The 24793-nt window shown below is 39.7% G+C and overlaps 1 protein-coding gene across 1 annotated transcript in view; it reads right to left on the bottom strand.

Moving 5' to 3' along the window:
* LOC134803429 (cilia- and flagella-associated protein 91-like) overlaps window positions 1–24793 on the bottom strand; it is a 64883-nt gene that overhangs the window by 1656 nt on the left and 38434 nt on the right. The window contains exons 18-23 of the mRNA XM_063776248.1: window positions 22337–22456; window positions 20450–20539; window positions 19883–19999; window positions 16234–16353; window positions 2806–2925; window positions 906–1031 (exon numbers count right to left, since the gene is read on the bottom strand). Of these exons, the coding sequence (XP_063632318.1) occupies window positions 906–1031; window positions 2806–2925; window positions 16234–16353; window positions 19883–19999; window positions 20450–20539; window positions 22337–22456 (693 nt within the window). The remainder of the gene's footprint in view (window positions 1–905; window positions 1032–2805; window positions 2926–16233; window positions 16354–19882; window positions 20000–20449; window positions 20540–22336; window positions 22457–24793) is intronic.

Raw genomic sequence — 24793 nt, 5'->3', positions numbered from 1 at the left:
ATATTTATTTCAGATTTACATATTTGTTAGTATAACTTTTGTACATAATATAATATTACAACTATATGTATATTAAACTATATCCTAAACTATTTTCTATTAATTCTATCTTGGCGAATCCAATACGCTAGTATAGGATTCTCAGGCCTCTCTGCAATGACTTCTAGAATGCTGTTGGTACTGCCCTTAAGCCCTAAGCATCATCGAGACGATTCTCTTTCGCACAACCGCATGTAAATCGTATGTATATATATCTTTGACCATAGAGAAATATAGTGAGACCTAAGACGAGATTGCTCACTCCATACATCAGTGTTGGTACCAAAAAAAATAGTATTTTCATAGTCGACGAATTATCAGTACTTTAAGTAGGAGTACTGTCAAATGACAATAGATGTAGCACCGACCGGAAAGTCTAATACATAAGACTTTCCGGTACTAAAACTGATATATGGAGTGAGCACTCTTGTCTTACTATACAGTGTGTTTTCTGTAACAGGAGCAATAAATTAAACTGTAGGCTGTACTGTGTACTCCTCAAACTGACCAACATTTGTTCAGCAACTTTTGATAATAACTCATGGTTTGATTTTTATTACACTTTAAAGTTTATTCAAAGACGCAATGTATTGCAAATTTTGTTATGTTAAAAGCGTGACAAGTAACGTCAAACACACTGATGTCAGCGTACATTGAAAGCAATATTTATTTTGTATGAAAAAGAGGAAGTCTAAAGGATTCATAATTTTTAAAAGTTGCTGAACAAATGTTAGTCAGTTTGAGGAGTACAGCCTTTAGTTTAATTTATTGCTCCTGTTACAGGAAGCACCCTGTATATTTCTCTATGCTTCGACTTGAAATACGTGAGTGACCCGTATAATTAGTATAACCAGTGAGTGACCAACCTGGCGAGCTTACGGCACTGGGTGGGTTGAGTGAAGGGGTCGGTACATCGCACTTGCAGCGCAGCATCTCTTCTAACTTCCTCACCTCTGAGGGTAGCATCTGTTTTTCTGTCTCCGATATGTCACCTGAAAATTTAATACGCGCTTGAATAGGCTACATTCCTACTAGTCAAATCAGCTTCTTTTTTAGAACTGTCAAAACGATCGGCTTATATGGAATTTATATGAAAACAAATGTAGTGACGTCACGGTAAACTCACCTACTTTTTGTATTTCAATCCGATTTATTAAATACAAATTGTGTTTAAAAATAGCTGCTATGTTTGTTTTTCTAATAATTATCTGATGCTTTTTTTCGTGCACGGTTTGAATAATTTATAATTATTATAATTTATTTTAAGTACAGGAAACATCCCTATTCTGAGTATCTGATCAATAGGGATGTTTTTCCTGTATTTAAAATAAATCATTCCAGTTTCACACCATGCACGAAATAAAGCACCAAAAATATAAGAAAAACTTAGACAGCGACTATTTTCAGACACAATTTCTATTTAATAAAAACGAAATATTTAACAATTAGCCCAAAATAAATAGATTTAACATCAGTCTAAAAAGGTATCTCCTGAATACTCTATAGGGGATGTGTTATCCTATAGTGCAGCCATACTCTAAGTGTGTTCCGCGGAACCCTAGGGTTCCGCGACACCCCTGCAGGGGTTCCGCAAGAATTTAGAACACTATGCTTTAGTCGCCTCGAAAAATTTTACTATGCAAAAAACACACTTCTAAAAACTATTGTTTTAATTGTAGGGTTCCATCAAGTATTTCGCTTTCCAAAAGGGTTCCGTCAAAAAAAAAGATTGAGAACCGCTGCTATAGTGTATTCATGATATACCTACCTATTTCAACTACGAATGTAAACCTATTCTAATTTTTAAATTTAATTAAGTATAGTATTATAGTATACTGAGACTCCGCAGTCAAACTAAATGTAGTTTTGTGGAGCATTGTATGTAACAAAAAAGTTGTAACTTCTAGTATAATAAATAACTAAATAATAAATCTTACATATACGAAATCTACATTTATTTGGGTCCGTTTTTGACGTCTCGTAAAAACGTGTTTCACGTTTAGTTTAGTTTGTTAGAGCTTTAATGTTTAACTAATTAACACAAAAGTTATGGCCAAAAAAACAGTTTTTTTTTTGCCTAAAATTGTCCAACTTTAACGCCAAATATCTCGAAGACAGAACTTTGAAGTAACTAAGTACTATCAAAAAATTAAAGTAACAATGCACTTTATTACACTTGTAACACGGTCTATTGTCCAATAATTTCAATGGTGTTAGTTAGTGACTTTTGCTTGTCACCCGACGATTTAGTAACTTGAGATGTCATCGCTGTCATTATGTTTACGAAACAGACTGCCGATTTTTTCGGGGGAGGGGACGTCAAATGTATTGCTATTTCTACATGATTTCTACGTAACGTACAAACGTATTTAGTCGTCCCAAATATCTGGTACAAATAAACAAGTGACTTAAGCCGACCACTGACTAACAGTCCGCCGGACGATATCGGCCAGTCAGTTGTTCGGAACTGTCTAATTTTTGTTCTAACTGACAGGCCGATATCGTCTGGCGGCCTGTAAGTCAGTGGTCGGCTTTAAGTAATGGGATGGGAGGGATATTTTTTCCATTAGGTAAGTAAATTAAATTTGAATTTTGATGAGGTCGTGAGTTGCTGCGCATCGCCAAATATCTTTCCAAAGAGACATTTTGTCAGTCCATACAAAGTTTTTCGGCAGATGGGTAAGCCCTTAAAGGCGACTCCAGTCATTAAATGCTTTAAGGCTTGAGTATCGTTTATGACAAAAAAGATGATAGTATTGTAGTTACTTGTAGTAAAGTTGATCGTCCTTGTGTCCACCGTCTGCTCCTCGCAGCGGCAGCGCGGGTCGCGGCGCAGCGCCTCGGCCAGCTCGCGCGCGCGCGCCTCCGACGGCAGCTCGGGCCGCGCTGACAACCATTACATCATTTATTACCACACATACAAGCGGTGGCGGATTTGCAGTGTTTGCCGCCCCAGGTCCTGTGGCCACCCCTTACTCAGCACCACACATCGGTAACTCGCGGCACTTAGGTAGCACTTGACAGTTTCTAACAGACTAGTGATGTGACAATGTTCTTCCTATACGAGTCGAGAAAAAGAAACCACTAAAAAAAGGAATTTTAAGCATTTAATATATGACATTCGTGATAATGATAAACAATTAATATTTGTTCTAAATTTTCATAAGTCAGCCTACGTCTTCTAGGTACTTGAGAAAATCCACTTTGTGTAAGAAAACGATCTTTCAACCTCCACTGACGTAATGGGTAAAAAAAGCATTTTATTGTAAAGTTGTAGCGTATTTTTAACCGACTTCAATTTCATAGAAGGAGGAGGTTCTGTATTCGGTTGTGGCTATTTTTTTTTTCTATGTACGTTCACTAGTGTCCGACCGAAGGTTCGGTTTCGGTTTCGGTTTCGGCCAGTTTCGGCCAAAAAATCATGTTTCGGCTGTAGTTTCGGTTTCGGCCAAAAAACGGCCGAACCTTTCGGCCGGGCCGAAACTTGCGAAATGGTACTTCGGACAAAGACCAAAAGTTGGAGAATAAGTAGCACAACAATATTAATACATACACCGTGTTTTTTTTGATTTCCGTTAATTTCAAGGGTGCATTCCTGAGCTTAAATCAAGTAACTTTCTCAAAGACACCGATGTTCTAATTAAGTCCATTTCGGAGATAATCCATAATTTATTTTTTTCCTATAAGGCCTCTACAAGCGTGTACACTTGCCTTAGGGCCGGCTTACATATTGATTAGTGTTTAGAATGAGTTCATACATTTGCTACTAAACTTAAGTACAATCTCGGTCGATTGATGTACGAAATGACATTGATATGTCACAGATTTCAATTGTTTGGTTGAGTTAAATGTAATGCCCGTGTTACAACAACGCTATATGCTACATTTAATTACTTTTTAAACAAAAAAAAAAACAAAAAAGAAAACAAAAAAAAATTTTTTTTTGAAAATTAACTATGCCATTTAGTTCTTATAAACGTACTTAAGAGCGCTATTACATTTCGGCGTTGAGCGAGTTTAGGTATTTTACGCGCTGCGGCAGGCCGTGCGAGCTCAGTACGCCGATCCCTTCTACCACACTCGCACTACAATGATGGATTAAACATTCTTGATCCTTCGCGAAGCATATTGAAATCAACCATAACAACACTAATTGTACTTAACTTTTAAAGTTCTAAAACTGTTATTTAGTAAGTACGAAAATACTAAATGCAGTGCAAATGTACATAGGGGCTGTTCATAAATTACGTCATCTATTTTTGACGATTTTTGACCCCCCCCCCCCCCCCCACCCCACCCCTCAAATCATCCAAAAATCAAGCTTCGGATGAATCTGTTTCCTCCTACGTTATGTTACCATCATCCGATGTCCAGACCCCCCCCCCCCCCCCCACTCCTCCCATTTGAAACGACGTAATTTATGAATAGCCCCATACTTGTACTTATGAAGGTATATTACTCGAAAGAAATTATAGGTACCTACTCGCTTATTTACATGTTTCGTCATTGCATTTGGTACCTATAGGTTGTAAAGTTTGTATCAACGAGGGTTTAAAAACGAACTGGTACTGAGGATCTGATGATGATTAAGGTAGTCACGGATACCAATCAACCATGTAGTAACATGATTAGGTTCGTTTGATTCGTCTCAACAAGATCTTTGGGGCTATTCATAAATTACGTCATTTCTAATTAGGGGGGGGGGTCTGGACATCGGATGACGGTAGCATAAAGTAGGAGGAAATGGGGTCATTTGAAGCATGATTTTTGGATGATTATAGGGGGGGGGGGTCAAAAATCGACAAAAATCGATGACGCAATTTATGGACAGCCCCTTTGACGAAGATACACAGGGTCTGATGATGGAGCTGGAAGGTGGCCACGGGTACCAGTCTATCATGTAACTAAACAACTTCGTGTTTGGGCTCGTTTGATTCGTCTCAACAAGATCTTTGACACAAGATAGTACTCAGGGTCTGATGATGGAGCTGGAAGGTACCATTACCAATCAACCATGCAACTAAACCACATCGTGTTTAGGATCGTTTGATTCGTCTCAACAAGATCTTTGACACTAGGTGATACTCAGAGTCTGATGATGGAGCTGGAAGGTGGTCACCGGTACCAATCAACCATGCAACTAAACCACTTCGTGTTTAGGCTCGTTTTATTCGTTTCAACAAGATCTTTGACACAAGATAGTACTCAAGGTCTGATGTTGGAGCCGGAAGGTGTTCACCGGTACCAATCAACCATGCAACTAAACCATTTCGTGTTTAGGCACGTTTTATTCATCTCAACAAGATCTTTGACACAAGGTAGTACTCAGGGTCTGATGATGGAGCGCGAAGGTGGCGACGGGTACCTGTCTATCATCATCAGCTCCATCATCAGACCCTGAGTAGTATCTTGTGTCAAACATCTTATTGCGACGAATCAAACGAGCCCAAACACGAAGTGGTTCAGTTACATGGTAGACTGGTACCCGTGGCCACAGTCCAGCTCCATCATCAGACCCTGAGTACTAACTTGTGTCAAAGATCTTGTTGCGACCAATCGAACGAAGCCAAACACGAAGTGGTTTAGTTGCATGGTTGATTGGTACCGGTGACCACCTTCCGGATCCATCATCAGACCCTCAGTACTACCTTGTGTCAAAGATCTTGTTGCGACAAATCAAACGAGCCCAAACACGAAGTGGTTCAGTTACATGGTAGACTGGTACCCGTGGCCACAGTCCAGCTCCATCATCAGACCCTGAGTACTAACTTGTGTCAAAGATCTTGTTGCGACCAATCGAACGAAGCCAAACACGAAGTGGTTTAGTTGCATGGTTGATTGGTACCGGTGACCACCTTCCGGATCCATCATCAGACCCTCAGTACTACCTTGTGTCAAAGATCTTGTTGCGACAAATCAAACGAGCCCAAACACGAAGTGGTTCAGTTACATGGTAGACTGGTACCCGTGGCCACAGTCCAGCTCCATCATCAGACCCTGAGTACTAACTTGTGTCAAAGATCTTGTTGAGACGAATCAAACGAGCCTAAACACGAAGTGGTTTAGTTGCATGGTTGATTGGTACCCGTGACCACCTTCCGGCTCCAACATCAGACCCTGAGTACTATCTTGTGTCAAAGATCTTATAGAAACGAATAAAACGAGCCTAAACACGAAGTGGTTTAGTGGCATGGTTGATTGGTACCGGTGACCACCTGCCGGCTCCATCATCAGACCCTGAGTACTATCTTGTGTTAAAGATCTTGTTGCGACAAATCAAACGAGCCCAAACACGAAGTGGTTCAGTTACATGGTAGACTGGTACCCGTGGCCACAGTCCAGCTCCATCATCAGACCCTGAGTACTAACTTGTGTCAAAGATCTTGTTGAGACGAATCAAACGAGCCTAAACACGAAGTGGTTTAGTTGCATGGTTGATTGGTACCCGTGACCACCTTCCGGCTCCAACATCAGACCCTGAGTACTATCTTGTGTCAAAGATCTTATAGAAACGAATAAAACGAGCCTAAACACGAAGTGGTTTAGTGGCATGGTTGATTGGTACCGGTGACCACCTGCCGGCTCCATCATCAGACCCTGAGTACTATCTTGTGTTAAAGATCTTGTTGAGACGAATCAAACGAGCCTAAACACGAAGTGGTTTAGTTGCATGGTTGATTGATACCGGTGACCACCTTCCGGCTCCATCATCAGACCCTGAGTCAAACTATCTTGAGTCAAATAAATACATATAGAATGTCAGGTCGTTTCAAATATTTTTAATCCTGTCCGGTAGTTTATTAAACTGTACCATTATAAATTATAATACTATAAAAACGGTGCTAGGATCAAAGTCTCTCGTTGCGGTTTACACGCACACAGTATAGCGTTTTACACGGCGCCCGCCGCACACAATGATAAAAAACCTCGTCGTCGCCGTTGAAAATGTGCGGAGCCGACCGACACACGTCCTGCCTCTACAAGCTCTGCCGCGGCACTGAGCTGGCGCAGCGCGCGTCATCGGTAATATAGAGTAGTTTTCAAAAAATTGCCAAAAAATTATAGTAGAATTTCATAAACACTAATGTATACCAACAGTATAAGCAAACGTTGCAGATTGCTTGAGTATGAAAATGACTTCGATATTAAGTAGATTTTCGTAGGAATTGACACTTGTTTCGGAGAGAAAATCGAGTTCGTTTTACTTTGATTTTCTCTTTCTCAAAGGTATGTAGGAAAAATATAGTTTGATATGCCTAAAGTACAGGGTATTAGTAATACAAAATAGCCAGGTTTAGCAGAGTAAAATTCTCAACATTTCCAAATAAGAGCTCGCCATTCAGTGCTTCACGGGGTTTTTCGGAAACGACCATCAGAAAAAAAATCATTACTAATTTAATAAGTCCTTTTTCTAATATTTACAACGATATTTATAAAGATAAGAAGACGCTTTTACTGGAACACGTACTCATTGTTTCTAATAATGAGCGCAAAGTCCTGAATTTCGTCGACTAGTATCATCAATTTTGCATTATTTCGACTTTTCTTGTAAGAGCGCTCTTAACTATACCCCGAAGTTAACGGAATTCAATAAAAACACGGTGTAGAGTCTGGCTACTGAAATATTACACAAATGTTTGGCGGGAAATTAAAAAAATCTTGGGCTGGTCACACTTTGTGTAGTAGGAATTATAGTTTTGATACTAGACAATATTTTTGATTTTCTATGCACACGTAAGGTACCTAAGGATATAAGTTAAATATACGTTGACGTGCTCTCAAAGTCAGCTCACATAATTTCTACCACTATGTAAAGTACAGTCAACGATAAACACATATGTTAACACTTTCTCACCATATACCATTGTAACAAGGCGAAAAATGAAATGTAGTGTAAATAAGACCTATCTCGATAATATCGTAATATTAATCTATCACCAAAAAAGTGACAAATATGCTAAATGCTAAGTATCAAAATATTTATAGAGCACGAACCTCCTAATTTGTTTACATTTGTTTAGGACTTGTAAACATTGCAGTTTTTCGTTATACAACGCTACACTTCCACATTTAGTTTTAGTTTCGCACATTGTCGTAATTATTTACGAGCTTAAATAATAGTTTGCGAACCTCACTCAGTATAGACATTATTAATATTAATTAAAATAAACCCCTTATAAACCGCAAACAATTTGAATGAATGACATACATTGACAACTGACTTTTAGCTTTTTTTTAAATCATAGACATTTGGTGATACAACAACGAAATATCTGTCAACAATTTTTGGCTAGCCAGACTCTATCTACATATACTGATTCATGTATAGGTACAGAAATTAATTGGTTTATTATAAAACACAATTCCACTAATGAGAGCGCCACTGGACGGTCGACGCAGTCTTAAGAGGCTGTCAATACCTATAACGCGCACACTGTCTAATTGTATCGGCGTGAATGAGATAGCACTGTCGCACGTAGCCGTTGGCCGAGTATCCGTAGGTAGCAGGTTCCGTACCTCAAAAGGAAAAAAACGGAACCCTTATAGGATCACTCGTACGTGTCTGTCTGTCCGTCTGTCACAGGCTATTTTCTCGGAAACTACTGGACCAATTAAGTTGAAATTTGGCACACATATGTAAATTAGTGACCCAAAGATGGACATATTATATAATTTTTTTATAATTTTAAAATACATACGTTCGAAGTTATTTAAGAAAATAGCCACAAAATGACCATTCCCCCCCCCCCCCCCTTTATCTCCGTAACTACTGGGTCCAAAATTTTGAAAAAAATACACTAAATAGTTCTTTACCTATAGATGACAGGAAAACCTATTAGAAATGTGCAGTCAAGCGTGAGTCGGACTTATGTACGGAACCCTAGAAACGCGAGTCCGACTCGCACTTGGCCGGTTTTTCTATCTACCTCTAATGGCAAATTTTAAGCGAGGCTTAAGGCTACGCTCAACTAGGGCCGCAATGTTGATTTTCTCAATAGTTAATATTTTGCGAAGCTGAACAGCTGACTATTGATTAAAACGAAGAAAAAACCCTTAAAAGTGTCCCCAGTACAGTTTTTCATACGAATGCTCGACCTTAGCCTCACTTTTTACCTCAATTTACCATTGGTTTGTGTTCCACATGTCCTCTACTTCAGCTTAGCCTTTGGCCTCGTTGCGCCATGCTCGGCCTGCGGTCTCGCTTTTTAATACAATGGACATTGGTTGGAGTCTGTGCTTAACTACTTATCCTGAAGCCTGAAGCACGGCTTTGACTTCGCATGAAAGTTCGCCTCACTGGGGCACTTCGGACTTTTAGGCCCAGGTGTAGATCGGTACCCGGCCTTGCGATATTGTTAACAAAAAATTTCGCGCTCGCTGCGCTCGCGTTTTTGGTTGGTTTTTTGGTTGACCCTGTATCTACATGTTAGCTTGACTGGTGAATGAATAGAGTTAGACCAAGAAAATTCTGCAATGATTTTGATAGCATACGCAGTGCTACTAGTGCAAATGTTATTTTATACGTCATAATTTCATAGAAGTTTTGACGTTTAAAGTAACACTTGCACTGCATGTGTTATCAAAATCGTTGCAGAATTATCTTGATCTCACTCTAGTAATTTTCTTAAAAAACTGCTTAAGTAACATCAATTTCAAGGACATTGGGTGTTGACAGCCCCATAATATGTGTGTAAACGCGGTTTTATGACATTTTTTCAACGATTTTAACAAGTCTACAAAAGTTTCGGTTTCGGTTTCGGTTTCGGCCGAAACTAGAGCCAAAGCCGAACATTCGGTTTCGGTTTCGGTTTCGGCAAAAAAACATGTTTCGGTCGGACACTAACGTTCACCGATTACTCCGACATCCGTAGTCCGATTTGAGTAATGTTTTTTTTTGTTTGAAAGGAGCTACCTCCAAGATGGTCCCATTTTAATTTGGTTCTGTTCTGATGATGCGATCCATGAGGAATTGAGGGAACTCCTCAATTTTTAAAGGCATGGTGCTTTGGGCGTTTTTTTAAGCAACTCGAGCATTTTCTCCCGAAAACCATCAATTTGATGAAGTAGACCTGATGATGATGATTATTTTGATGATAATGATGATGATTTCTTTAAATGTAAGTATGTTCAGCGATTACTCCGGCACCTGTGATCCGATTTGAGTAATTATTTTTTTGTTTGGAAGAAGTTACCTCCAATCCAAGGTGTTTCCGTATTATTTTTGGTTCTGGTCTGATGATGGAATCCATGAGGAATTGAGGGAACTCCTCAATTTTTAAAGGCACGTGTTAAGTGATTTCGGGGTTTTCTAAAGTAACTCGAGCATTTGCTTCCGAAAACCACCAATTTGATGTACTGCAACTGTAGCCTTACCACGAGTTTGACATTGACATATTCGCTAACGTCTTATGCATCTAAATGTAACTTTTTATGCATCTCGCTCACACTAAGGTTAGTACGAGCGAGATGCATAGGAAGTAAGTTACACACATGCTAGCGAATATATCAATGTCAACCCTAATAGCATTTTCTTGTAGGGATTTTGTTGGGCCTTTGTTTACGTATTAGTTGGGCAACGGTTATATTTGGCCGTACGATTTGCTGGAGGGCCCTCGACAAAGGCCCTCCCGAAGATTCCCAACCGAGGGCCATAAGGGTAATTTTTTCGTTGGGCCTATTTAAATAAATCATACAATTATTCAACGGTGGTGGTTTTGGTTGGGCCGTGGTTGGGCCTATACACATTTGTTTGATGGTTGGTTAATTGTTACATTTGGCCGTACGATTTGCTGGAGGGCCCTCGACAAAGGCCCTCCCGAAGATTCCCAACAGAGGGCCATTAGAGTAATTTTATCGTTGGGCCTAGTTAAATAAATCATACAATTATTCAACGGTGGTGGTTTTGGTTGGGCCGTGGTTGGGCCTATACACATTTGTTTGATGGTTGGTTAATTGTTACATTTGGCCGTATGGCTTGCTGTAGGGCCAACTGCAAAAAAATAAAAAACCGGGCAAGTGCGAGTCGGACTCGCGCACGAAGGGTTCCGCACCATAATGCAAAAAAAAAAAACAAAAAAAAAGCAAAAAAAAACGGTCACCCATCCAAATACTGACCACTCCCGACGTTGCTTAACTTTGGTCAAAAATCACGTTTGTTGTATGGGAGCCCCATTTAAATCTTTATTTTATTCTGTTTTTTGTATTTGTTGTTATAGCGGCAACAGAAATACATCATCTGTGAAAATTTCAACTGTCTAGCTATCACGGTTCGTGAGATACAGCCTGGTGACAGACGGACGGACGGACGGACGGACGGACGGACGGACGGACGGACGGACAGCGAAGTCTTAGTAATAGGGTCCCGTTTTACCCTTTGGGTACGGAACCCTAAAAAGGGCAATTTTTTCGTTGTGCTTCTGTTTGCAAATTCAACAATTACCCAACGGCAAGTCAGGTAGGTCGGTAGGTAGTCGTGCACCAGGTTGAAGGCCCAACACAGCTTGTCCCACAAAGGGCCAACATTGTAACTTTAACGTTGGGCCTTGTGTAGGATTCTTACAATACTACCGTAGGTAAATAGTTGTGTAATTTATAGTGTGCCTACAGTCTAATTATGTAATGGGCTTTTGTTTACGAGTCCTACAGTTACCCTACGTTAAGTAAGTGGTTGTGTAATACGACGTTGGGCCTTTGCTGATAAATATTACAATTACACTACGGTAGGCAACTAGGCATTGGTTGTATCCACATGAAGGCCCTAGGCTAGACAGCAGTTGTTGTTAATCTTCTCTGTATCGTTCCAATTTTAGTATATGTACTGCCGAAGCAAGTACACTTACTATACACTCTAATTTGTATATATACTAACCGCACTTCGAAACTTCGTAAGCGAGATTTATGTTTTTTGAGATTTAAATTGAGAAAATGTTGGTAAAATACAATTTTTTAAATTTATGTATAAATTTTATAGTTATAGCTATTAGATTTATAAGTTACTTTTAAAAAATATTATGATTATATCCGGAATAATCGAGAAAATAACTATAACTTCGATGTTTGGAGACAGTAACGCCATCTAGTGACGCCACAAGCAAACTCAACTGGTATTGTTGGGCATCAGTACCACAGCCAATGTTGGTAAATGCGATATTTGTGCTCACTGAGCCAACGAATGTTATCGTTGTTTAGCCACCGGTACCAAAATACACAAAGGCCCATTGTTAGGCGTCAGTGCCACAGCCAATGTTGGTAAATACGATATTTGTTATCATTGGGCCAACGAATGTTATCGTTGTTTAGCGAACGGTAGCAAAATACACAAAGGCCCATTGTTGGGCCTCAATGCTACAGCCAATGTTGGTAAATGCGATATTTGTCGTCATTGGGCCATCGGATGATATCTTTGACTAGCCAATGTTACCAAAATACACAAAGGCCCATTGTTGGGCATCCGTGCCACAACCAATGTTGGTAAATGCGGTATTCGTCACCATTGGGCCAACGAATGTTATCGTTGTTTAGCGAACGGTAGCAAAATACACAAAGGCCCATTGTTGGGCCTCAATGCTACAGCCAATGTTGGTAAATGCGATATTTGTCGTAATTGGGCCATCGGATGATATCGTTGATTAGCCAACGTTACCAAAATAAACAAAGGCCCATTGTTGGGCATCAGTGCCACAGTCAATGTTGGTAAATGCGATATTTGTCATCATTGGGCCATCGGATGATATCGTTGATTAGCCAACGTTACCAAAATACACAAAGGCCCATTGTTGGGCATCAATGCTACAGTCAATGTTGGTAAATGCGATATTTGTCGTCATTGGGCCATCGGATGATATCCTTGATTAGCCAACGTTACCAAAATAAACAAAGGCCCGTTGTTGGGCATCAATGCTACAGCCAATGGTGGTAAATGTGATATTTGTCGTCATTGGGCCATCGGATGATATCGTTGATTAGCCAACGTTACCAAAATAAACAAAGGCCCATTGTTGGGCATCAGTGCCACAGCCAATGTTGGTAAATGCAATTTTTGTCATCATTGGGCCATCGGATGATATCGTTGATTAGCCAACGTTACCAAAATACACAAAGGCCCATTGTTGGGCATCAATGCTACAGCCAATGTTGGTAAAAGCGATATTTGTCGTCATTGGGCCATCGGATGATATCGTCGATTAGCCAACGTTACCAAAATAAACAAAGGCCCATTGTTGGGTATCAGTGCCACAGCCAATGTTGGTAAATGCGATATTTGTCATCATTGGGCCATCGGATGATATCCTTGACTAGCCAACGTTACCAAAATACACAAAGGCCCATTGTTGGGCATCCGTGCCACAGCCAATGTTGGTAAATGAGGTATTCGTCACCATTGGGCCAACGAATGTTATCGTTGTTTAGCGAACGGTAGCAAAATACACAAAGGCCCATTGTTGGGCATCACTGCCACTGCCAATGTTGGTAAATGCGATATATGTCATCATTGGGCCAACGAATATTATCGTTGTTTAGCCAACGGTACCAAAATACACAAAGGCCCATTGTTGGGCATCTGTGCCACAGCGAATGTTGGTAAATGCGATGGTGGGCCAATACAAAATTAATGTTGGCTACGGAACGAACCTCATCCCAACGTTTTCCCTACCGTTGGCACCGTAGGCCCCAACGAAAATGCTACTAGGGAAACTCGTGGAAAGCTGGTAAGGCTACTGATCGGGGGTTAGGGTTAGGAGTTAAGGGGTCAGGGATTAAGGGGTCGGGGAATGGCGGTTGAAGGGTTGCTGGTTCAGGGTCGAGGGGTTCCTGGATTAGGGGTTGATGCGCTGTGAGGTTGAGTGATCGGGGAGCTGAGGGATTGAGTCAGTGGCGGGGCGGGCGGATGGATTTAGTTGACAGGAATTATAATTTCCCGGACGAACTCGAGAAAATTCCTGATTACATATTTACTAAAGTACTAGGTACACGAATTAAGTGTTAAACATGATCTTGTTTTTCATTCATGCGTCGCGCTCTTAACAATGCGTTAAAACTAAAAAAGGTAAAATAAACACTTTTTACAAAAAAAATGAAACCGACTTCAAAAAGGATGAAATAAAATATTATCCTTTTTTATGTCTATGCGTTACCAACTGATATGTTTGAAGTCGGTGCCAAGCCAAGTAGTAACAATACCAGTCAAAAATAATCAGCTTTATGGCTATAAATCCCATTAGAACTGTACTAATAACTATTATAAATGTGTAAAGAATTCTGTCTGCCTCTTTGTCGCCTTTTCATGGCTAAACAACTGAACCGCTTTAGGTGAAATTTGACAAGGTAAATTCCTTGAATTGTTTTATATTTTGAAATGTAGTCCTCTGCATAATGGACGGGAAATAACGCAGTCCCAATCCCACACTTGCGTGCTATAGACTGTTCGAGCATTAGTAAGAAATGCTCTTTAAAAAATACGACGGCAAAAAAATGCATTTATATTTACACTAATGTGCCGACAAACATGGTACGGACTGCGCCAAGAAGGTTTGATCGTGTGTTCTGAGGTGTGTTCTTAGGTCCAGTCGACGTCAATGATATGTTTACACTTTTGCACCTTACTCCTTTGTAATTAGGGATTGCTCCCGGTACTGGTTTTCTATACAAATACAGTACCGGAACCGGGAATTCCCGGTTCTCGCCATACAAACTCAGTACCGGGAGCATTCCCTATTTGTAATAAGGCGAAAAGTGTAAACATATTTTTAACGTCGACTGTACCTACAGAAAGTACGTTCATTGTCGTCGTGTAAGGCAATCCAACGTAGGTAAATACTTATCGAATCGCACCAAAGTCAAATGGTATGCTTCAAAATTTGGCTTGGCACCGACTTCAAACATATCAGTTGGTAACGCATAGACATAAAAAAGGATAATATTTAATTTCATCCTTTTTGAAGTCGGTTTAATTTTTTTGTAAAAAGTTTTTATTATTTATTTATTTGTATATTCTCTTTGATATCAACATTTTGTAATAAGTTATTGATATTTTTTTTTGTAAGATATCCTGGATTTTTTGATAACACTATTTTCAGCTTTTGATAAACAAGTTTACCTTTGTGGTGCAGTCTCAGTAATGAAAGTGACTTTTCAATTTTAAATACGATCTCCATAGACTCTTTTAGAAAACGTGTCTCATCACTAATCTTTTAAGTGCTACCTAAATGCCACGAGTTACCGATGTGGGGCTGTCCATAAATTACGTCATCGATTTTTGACCCCCCCCCCCCCTATAATCATCCAAAACTCATGCTTCAAAAGCCCCCATTTCCTCCTACTTCATGCTACCGTCATCCGATGTCCAGACCCCCCCCCCCCTAATTTGAAATGACGTAATTTATGAATAGCCCCTGTGTGCTCAGCACCCATCATATAGTCTAAACAATTATGCACTACATCTGTATTTATATATTATAAGTAGGGTAATTCACCAGTAACTGGCCACTGTCAGTAATTGGCCACCCTAAACTAAAAATGAATTCTATTCACCTATAAACAGAATTCATTTTAGTATAAGGTGGCTTAGTTATTGAAGGCTGACCAGTTATTGAAATCTTATACTAAAATGAATTTTGTTTATAGGTGAATAGAATTAATTTTTAGTTTAGAGTGACCAATTAGTAAGTAAAATATTTTGCTTTCTGTACCAATTCGCGCCTATGTATTTGTAACTCGGATGTAAGCTGGTTTCCTACAGGTCAGGCATCGCCTAGTGTAGGAATCAGGCCAACTACAGGAAAGGCACTCCTAAGGCCCACTTGCACCATTCCACTAACCCGGGCTTAACCGGTTAAACCGTCAACCCAGTGTCAAATTGTACTGGTAACCATGGTGACTCCAGGTTTAACCGGTTAACCCCGGGTTAACGAATGGTGCAAGTGGCCCTTATTCTTTCAAATTATATACCAGTACAATGCATTAACATAAGTTTTGTGTATAACTAACCTGAATTTATAAAGATGAATAAATATGTTTTATGTTTTTTTATATTTTATGTTGTTTTATGCAGATGCTGCACTTAATCGGGAGGATTGGAGGTCTAGGGGGGAGGCCTTTGCCCAGCAGTGGGACACCTTATAGGCTTTAAAAAAAATGTTTTATGTTAATTACTAACAGTGGCCAGTTACTGGCAAATTAGCCTATTACTCATACCGTGTACCGTCGGGGGTTCCGTACGCTCCAAAGCGTCCTCGTGTATACGCCTCATCACATATCCGTAGTCGCGCCGCGGGCGAGCGGGCGCCATAGTCACGCCGGTGGCTAGATCCAGCACTGAAAAAACGTTTTGTTTTTATAAATAGAGTCAAAATCTCTTCATTTGCAAGTATTCAAGCAATGCAAGCTTCGTAAGCAGTAAAGACTCTCTTGATTGTTCAAAAACTAATAAGAAAGTTGCATTTTATTCACAAGTGAGGCAAAGTAACCCCGAAATCGCGAAAAACAAAATTGGCTGTTACATACAAATCGTTTATTTACAAAATATTTTTTACAAATTGACATCACACAGCATCGGCCCGAAATTATAGGCCAAGCAATAAGAAGTTATAGAGGGAAATGCTAGGAACACAATTTTTGACTCCGTAACTTTGTTTAGAGTAGTTAGGAGGTGAACATATCAAAAGTCCCCGCCCTTAGCCCTGGTGCTGGGGGGGAGGGAGGGGTTTGAACGTCCCGTTTTTCGGTTTTTTACTTATATCTCAGAAACTATGCGTTCTAGAGACATGATGTTTTCTACAAAATTAAAGCTTATTAAATTTGCTACAAGTTCTACTCATCAAGTTTTTCGATATCTTGTGTAGTTTTCGAGATATCCGCTCTTGAATGTTTGTAATAGGCCGTGGCAGGAAGAGGGACCATCTTGTGACTTAATAGCTTTTCGGCCTGATTTTTTTTGTGATGATGTGCCACATCATTAGTAAGGTCTATACTAAATTTCAGCTTTCACCTATTCTTATTTTTGAAGAAAAAAAAAAATATATATTCATGAATATTTTCGTTTCCATGGAACGAATTCTTTCGTGCTTTACACGTATGGTACACTTAATTAAGACCTACAATATGTCATTATAAACAAGTTAACACTTCATACAAAAAAAGAAAAAAATACATGTGTCAATATTTTTAGATATTTTTTTTATAACTTATTAAACAGACACACCTCCAATTTTTTTTTACGAATAATAGCCCTTTTAATAAACTATAACATATATTTAATTCAAGCTTTTAATAATGGTGCATCATGACGAAAATATTTTAAAAACTTGGTGAGTCCCCTTGATGTAATTAAAATGTAATTAAATCCGTCATATTTAACTTTCTTGCATATGTGTATCAATAATGGACGGGTTCATAATATCGTTTCTCGAAATCATAATTTGTGGCTTTTATCAGAAAAGGGTATTTATGCTCCATGTACATAAGGATCCTACTCTGATGGAACCGTCCCTTATTCAAATAGAGCATGCATTTACCCTTCTCTGATGGAAATGTTTCTTCTGTACCAGTACCTACATGAAGCATAAGGACCCGTCTCGATGGAAAGCCACATTTTGACACATGCATGGCAGGCGTGCAGGCTTTAGGATAGTTTCATAAATCACAACCATGAAATGAAAACAAAGTATATTGGCATAGAAAAATTAAATTTTTCTATGTCAATATAATTTAAATTTAATCATTACAAAAGTATGGTATGCACCATTGAGTTAAGTTATTGATCTCTTGGGGTGAGAATGACCTTCATCATCGTCCTCGTTTTCTATCTCTTCTCCATCGAACCCCTGTAACGAAACGGTCAGAGGATCCTCCTGTACTTCTTCATGTTCGTAGTCAACTTGAGGGACCCATTCAAGTAGTTCCCTGGCAATTTTGGCATGCTGGAGAACATTTAAGGTTTGCTTTTTTGCAGCCACACTTTGCGATGGCACAGTCTTTCTTTCTTGCATCGGCAGAAAATCATTTTCAGAATGTCCTCCAGTGCAGCTACTAACTCAATGTGCATTGGAACCAGGCAGTTGTTCTCAATTTTCCACCCATACATCTGAGGAGGCAGGTCATTTCCTAACCACAGCTGAACTTGGTGGAATGTTCGGAGGGAATGCTGTTTTACTGCTCCCTCGGTGGGAGGAAGACAAGAGATATCAGGCTTCATGATGATTGAAGAATGACTTGTACCTGTAGGCATTGAGAGAGACTTCTTTCGCTGGAGCCCTATACCACCTCAAGATGCAATATATGTTATAGTTCATTAAAAGGGCTATTATTCGTAAAAAAATTGGAGGTGTGTCTGTTTAATAAGTTATAAAAAAATATTTAAAAATATTGACACATGTATTTTTTTCTTTTTTGTATGAAGTGTTAACTTGTTTATAATGACATATTGTAGGTCTTGATTAAGTGTACCATACGTGTAAAGCACGAAAGAATTCGTTCCATGGAAACGAAAATATTCATGAATAAATTTTTATTTTATTTTATTTTTTTCTTCAAAAATAAGAATAGCTGAAAGCTAAAATTTAGTACAGACCTTACTAATAATGTAGCACATCATCACAAAAAAAATCAGGCTGTTAAGCTATTAAGCCACAAGATGGCCCCTCTTCCTGCCACGGCCTATTACAAACATTCAAGAGCGGATATCTCGAAAACTATACAAGATATCGAAAAACTTGATGAGTAAAACTTGTAGCAAATTTAATAAGCTTTAATTTTGTAGAAAATATCATGTCGCTAGGACGCATAGTTTCCGAGATATAAGTAAAAAACCGAAAAACGGGACCTTCAAACCCCTCCCTCCCCCCCAGCACCAGGGCTAAGGGCGGGGACTTTTGATATGTTCACCTCCTAACTACTCCAAACAAAGTTACGGAGTCAAAAATTGTGTTCCTAGCATTTCCATCTACAACCTTTTTTGGGCATTCATTTCCTGACCTATTAGGCGCAGCCATCTCGTACATTTTGGCTGGTCCATTTTCTATGGGAGGATAAAAGTTTTTTTTGCGATTTCGGGGTTGATCCCATAGTAAAAATTGCTCAGTATAATCCCAAAACCTTCCTGGCAACGGGAATGCAATTATTTTTAGCCAACCTGTATATTTTTATGATTAATCTTAAATTATGTAAATAAATATGTATTTTTTCATAACAAAAATAACACATATACTATATAAACATAAAACTAATTATCAAACTAAACTTAAATAGAAATATAAACTAAATAAGTATACAATAAATTGCCCACTGAAGCCCTTCCCGCGCTGCCCCCGACGCAAAGGTGCCCATCACGCTCGCTGCGTTGCCGCGTTATATTGCGATAGACAACCTTTGCATCAGGATAAACCCGGAGCGGTAGATAAACTATACCATCGAGAAATATAGTAAGACTATATAATAAGACTAAATGTTGACTATAAAAATACTAATCTTTTTAGTACTAAAACTGATGTATGGAGTGAGCACTCTTGTGTTACTATATTTTCTCTATGACTATACTGAGCGGTGGTGGCCGACTGGATATGACGCCCGACTTTCAATCCGGAGGTCGCGGGTTCAAATCCTGGCTCGTACCAATGAGTTTTCCGGAACTTATGTACGAAATATCATTTGATATTTACCACTAGCTTTTCGGTGAAGGAAACATCGCGAGGAAACCTGCATACATCTGCGAAGAAATTCATAGGTGTATGTGAAGTCCCCAATCCGCATTGGGCTAGCGTGGGGACTATAGCCCAAATCCTCTCGTGCTTGAGAGGAGGCCTGTGCCCAGCAGTGGGACGTATATAGGCTAAATTATTATACTGACCGTGTTCGAGCAGGTCCCTAGCCTCTAGTTCTCCTTCCAGTCTCTCTCGCAGGGCTCCGGCGTACTCTCGCCGGATGAACTGGCGGTCGCCGTACCGACGACGAGCCTCCAAGACAGCTGCAATAGCATCAATAAATTATTATTCGTCAGATCTTGGAATTGATCATTTGGGCTTGTGGGGGTCAAAAAGTAGCCGAAAACACCCTGTGATTTGTGCACAACCCCTTTCATGATGTGCCAACCATTTCGTGAAATGATCGGTTGGCCATCATGAAAAATTATGTTATTATTAATGTTAAACCTAATCTATGATCTGGCCGGGCCTGGCCTAATTATACCTTTAAACGAGCTATTCTTGTATATTTATATATTTCGGGGATCTCAGAAACGGCTCTAACGATTTCGATAAAGTTTACTATATGGGGGTTTTCGGGGGCGAAGAATCGATCTAGCTAGGCCTTATCTCTGGGAAAACACGCATTTTTGAGTTTTTATATGTTTTCCAAGCGGACCTCTGATTCCCATGAGCCGTAGCAAAATGCCGGGACAACGCGAGGAATAAGTTACCGTCATCCACGATGGCGTTGAGCAGACGCCTCGTCTCGTGCGCGGGCGGGAAACGTTCCTCTGTGGTCTTCGCACGCTTGATGGGAGCACCTGTGATCAATGAAATGGTTAAATATGTATAACATATTACGTGTATAGATAGCTTAGAGCATTTAGTAACTGGAGACGTCATGGCTGTCACTTTCTGTACGAAACTGTCTGCCGATTTTTGCGGGGGAGGGGACGTCAAATGTATTGCTATTTCTACATGATTTGTACAGTCTGGCCAAATTTTGTTGACAGATATTTCCTTGTTGTATCACCAATTGTCTATGCTTTTAAAAAAGTTAAAAGTCTGTTGTCAATTTATGTCATTCATTCAAATTGTTCGCGATTTATAAGGCGTTAATTTTAAATAATACTTAAATAATATTAATAATGACTATACCGAGTGTGGTCCGCAAACTATTATTTAAGCTCTTAAATAATTACGACAATGTGCGAAGTCGACGTGAAGCGTTTTATAACGAAAAACTGCAATGTTTACTTTGATACTTTAAGCACTAGTTCTAACATTTCCCTATAAGTTTGATTAGCTTAGTTTGAAGCTCATAAACAGGAAAAGTGTGTAAAAAATGGATAAATTAGAAGTTCTGGAAAATATCAATATAATCAAAACATTGGAACGTAAACTTACGTGTTTGTCGTTGACTGTACTTTAAATAGTGGTAGAAATTATGTGAGCTGAGTTTGAGTGCACGTCAACGTATATTTAACTTATTTCCTTAGGTACCTTACGTGTGCACAGAAAATCAAAAATATTTTCTAGTATCAAAATTAGAATTCCTACTACACGAAGTGTGACCAGCCCAACATTTTTTGAATTTCCTGCCAAACATTTGTGTAATATTTCAGTAGCCAGACTCTACGTAACGTACAAATGGCCATGTCAGTCCATACAAAAGTTTGCACAATTGTGCATGTTTTTCGGCAGAGGGGTAAGCTCTTAATGGCCACTCCAGTTATTAAATGGTCTAAGATATATAGCATAGAGAAATATAAGTAAGGGAAGAGTGGTAACTCCATACATCAGTTTTCTTAACAAAACGCGAGTTTCTTAGTCGACATCAGGGGCCGATTGCATAACAAACTACAACTAATATTACAAGCGGAACTCCTTTTCTAATTTCACTTATTAAATAAGGAGTTCCGCTTGTAATATTAGTTGTAGTTTGTTATGCAATCGGCCCCAGATCTAGCGTCAAGTAGCAAAATTTATCAGTACTGCTAGTCGACAATAGATGACGCGACGTTCGAAAACTAATGCTCAACAATTTTCAGCTAATATTATAACCGGTTTAACCGGAACTCTATTTCCAACTCCTTCTGCTTGTAATATTATTAGTAAATTATTATAGTATTACATTTTTCGTCAGTCGCGATACTCTTGACACGTGGTGTCAAGTAGCGGTACTGATAATTCCGTTACTTGACGCTAGATGTCGATTACAATATAACTCTCGTTTTGGTAAGATAACTGATGTATGGAGTTACCACTCTTTCCTTACTTATATTTCTCTATGATAGATAGATAGATTTCTTTTTTAATTGGCACACCTCAGTAAAAGATAAGATATAAGTTAATTTGCCAGTAACTGGCCACTTTTAGTAACTGGCCGCCCTAAACTAAAAATGAATTCTATTCACCTATAAATAGAATTCATTTTAGTATAAGGTTTCAATAACTGGCCACCTTGTACTAAAATGAATAATATTTACAGGTGAATAGAATTCATTTTTGGTTTGGGGTGGCCGTTACTAAAAGTGGCCAGTTAGGGGCGAATTACCCTAGTTTTTTAATACGCTACATTGCTGCTGACTGTACATAGTTGGAAAATTAAAAGGTACCTCTGGTGTACTTCCAGCGCGGGTCTTGTCGATGCTCCGTCTCTTTCGGTTCCATGGTGATTTTGCAGGACAGACAGCGGCATTCCTCGTCCAAAGGCTGACCGCAGCGGACGCATAGTGCTGTGACATAAGAAAAGAATTATGTATCAAGTTTTTCAATTCAATTTAAGTGTTTAGGTGACTAATAGGGGATATTACTGCAATGTTCTGCCGCCAGAGTGCAGCACTACCGCCTCTAGTAAACTCATAGAGTAATTTAACATGTTTTCACTATGACATTGATGCACCAAGGCGGTTTGTTTACAGGTGGCCTACCGCGAAACGCGAAAATCGAAATTGCTTTATCTGCCTCTCTATCGATCGAATAAGCAAGAGTGATAGAGAGGCAGAAACCAAACTTTCGATTGTCGTGTTTCACGGTAGGCCATGTGATTGACCTAGTGACGCATGATGTGTCACTGATGATGTCAAAATTGTCAATGAGGTTTGTTTACTATATGTGCTAGTGGTGCCACAGAGCTTTGCCTAATATTCCCGATTACGCCCATAAAATTCCAGAAAGAAGAGAGCTCAGATGCCTTAGCTGGTTCTACCCCTTCCTATGTTCCTAATCAGTCATGAAGCAGTTTCCTTCGCAGTCGGGTAGATGACGCCTTCGAGCCATCGATTGGTGTGTTGACAGTCGTTGAAGTTTCGCACACCCCCGCAAGGTGGCGCCGGTGCCGCACTCGATTGCCAACACAGCATTGACGGACTATCTCCAGGAGCGTATTTACCCTAGGGCCATCCGGGCCATGGCCCGGGGCGCCAACCTCCAGGGGCGGCATATGCCAACCCCCAGGGGCGGCATGCCGGATTGCATTTTGTTTTTCTTCCTTGACTTCTGGGGCGGCAAAACGTATTGGCCCGGGGCGCCAAATTTCAAAATACGCCCCTGACTATCTCCCTACAGTTGGGGCCGTCTTAAACTATACTGGGGCCCTTGGGCACATAAGAATTTAGGGCCCTTTTGGAAAGTAAAGAAAGCTAATTAAACTAACCTTTTTCTACTATGATCTTCTATTTATCTTATATCTTTAAACGAGCAATTCTTGTTTATTTATTTATATGTATATATATTTCGGGGATCTCGGAAACGGCTCTAATGATTTCGATGAAATTTGCTATATGGGGGTTTTCGGGCGCGATAAATCGATCTAGCTAGGTCTTATCTCTGGAAAAACGGACATTTTTGAGTTTTATGTTTTCCGAGCAAAGCTGTTACTGTTTGATGGGGATCCCCCCTGAGGATGGGGGCCCTGGGCACGGGCCCCGTGTGCCCTTATGGTTCTTCGTCAGTTCGGTTGGTTCGGTACTGCCTACAGTCTTCAATTCTATAAGTATATAAGTGTCATTCTATGGAACTTGCTAACTATGTAAACAAAAGTCACTAGTAAATTCATCATTCAGAGACAATTTCAATATGGCGGTTTGTTTACATAGTTAGCAAGTTCCATAGAATGACACTTTAAGGTCAATAAGGAGAAGAGAAGACCGTCGATAAGGGGAGACAAGCCGTTTACAAGTTCTTTCGTCGCTTTCAACTTTTGAATTAGTACAGATACTCCGTTTACAGAATAATAATAAATAAATATATACTATTATAGGACAATTTTACACAGATCGACCTAGTCCCACGGTAAGCGCAATAAGGCTTGTGTTGTGGGTACTAGACGACGATATATTATAATATACACACATGAATAAATACTTATATATATAGAAAAAGAAAACATCCATAACTCAGGAACAAATATTTGTGATAAACACACAAATAAATGCCCTTACCAGGATTCGAACCCGGGACCTCCTGCTTCGTAGGCAGGGTCACTACAGACTAGGCTAGGAGGCCGTTAAAGGAAGATTTTGGCGACCGGTCTGGCCTAGTGGGTAGTGACCTGCCTATGAATCTGATGGTCCTGGGTTCAAATCCCGGTAAGGGCATTTATTTGTGTGATGAGCACAGATATTTGTCCCTGAGTCATGGGTCTTTTCTATGTATTCATATATTATATATATCGTTGTCTGAGTACCCACAACACAAGCCTCCTTGGGCCTTGGGGTACCGTGGGACTTTATATAGAGGTGAATCTACTTTTTCTGGTCACTAGTTGCCATGGTTACGGTCTCCTGGGTCACTCTTAAAGTTGTTTCGTATTTAAATAAACCAAACTTGAATTTTTTGGTAGTTATAAGGCCTTTCCATAATGGGACATCTACTAAGCACGTTTGTAAAACATGGTACAGCAGCTCTTCTAAGAAACTATGCTACTATTGTCTCCTGGCTGATACTGCTGGCTGGACAGAATAACAACGAGAAATAGTTGATCGACCCATAGTCCATCTGTATAAGAAGGTCGGTAGAGCAGAAGGAGTGTAGCTCTTCCTTTCAGACTGTCTGTTCGGCGTACAGTTAGC

The sequence above is a fragment of the Cydia splendana genome, chromosome 26 (genome assembly GCF_910591565.1).
Source record: "Cydia splendana chromosome 26, ilCydSple1.2, whole genome shotgun sequence".
Taxonomy (NCBI): domain Eukaryota; kingdom Metazoa; phylum Arthropoda; class Insecta; order Lepidoptera; family Tortricidae; genus Cydia; species Cydia splendana.
The sequence above is the reverse complement of the archived record's forward strand: the minus strand, read 5'-3'. Positions and strand labels throughout refer to the sequence as shown.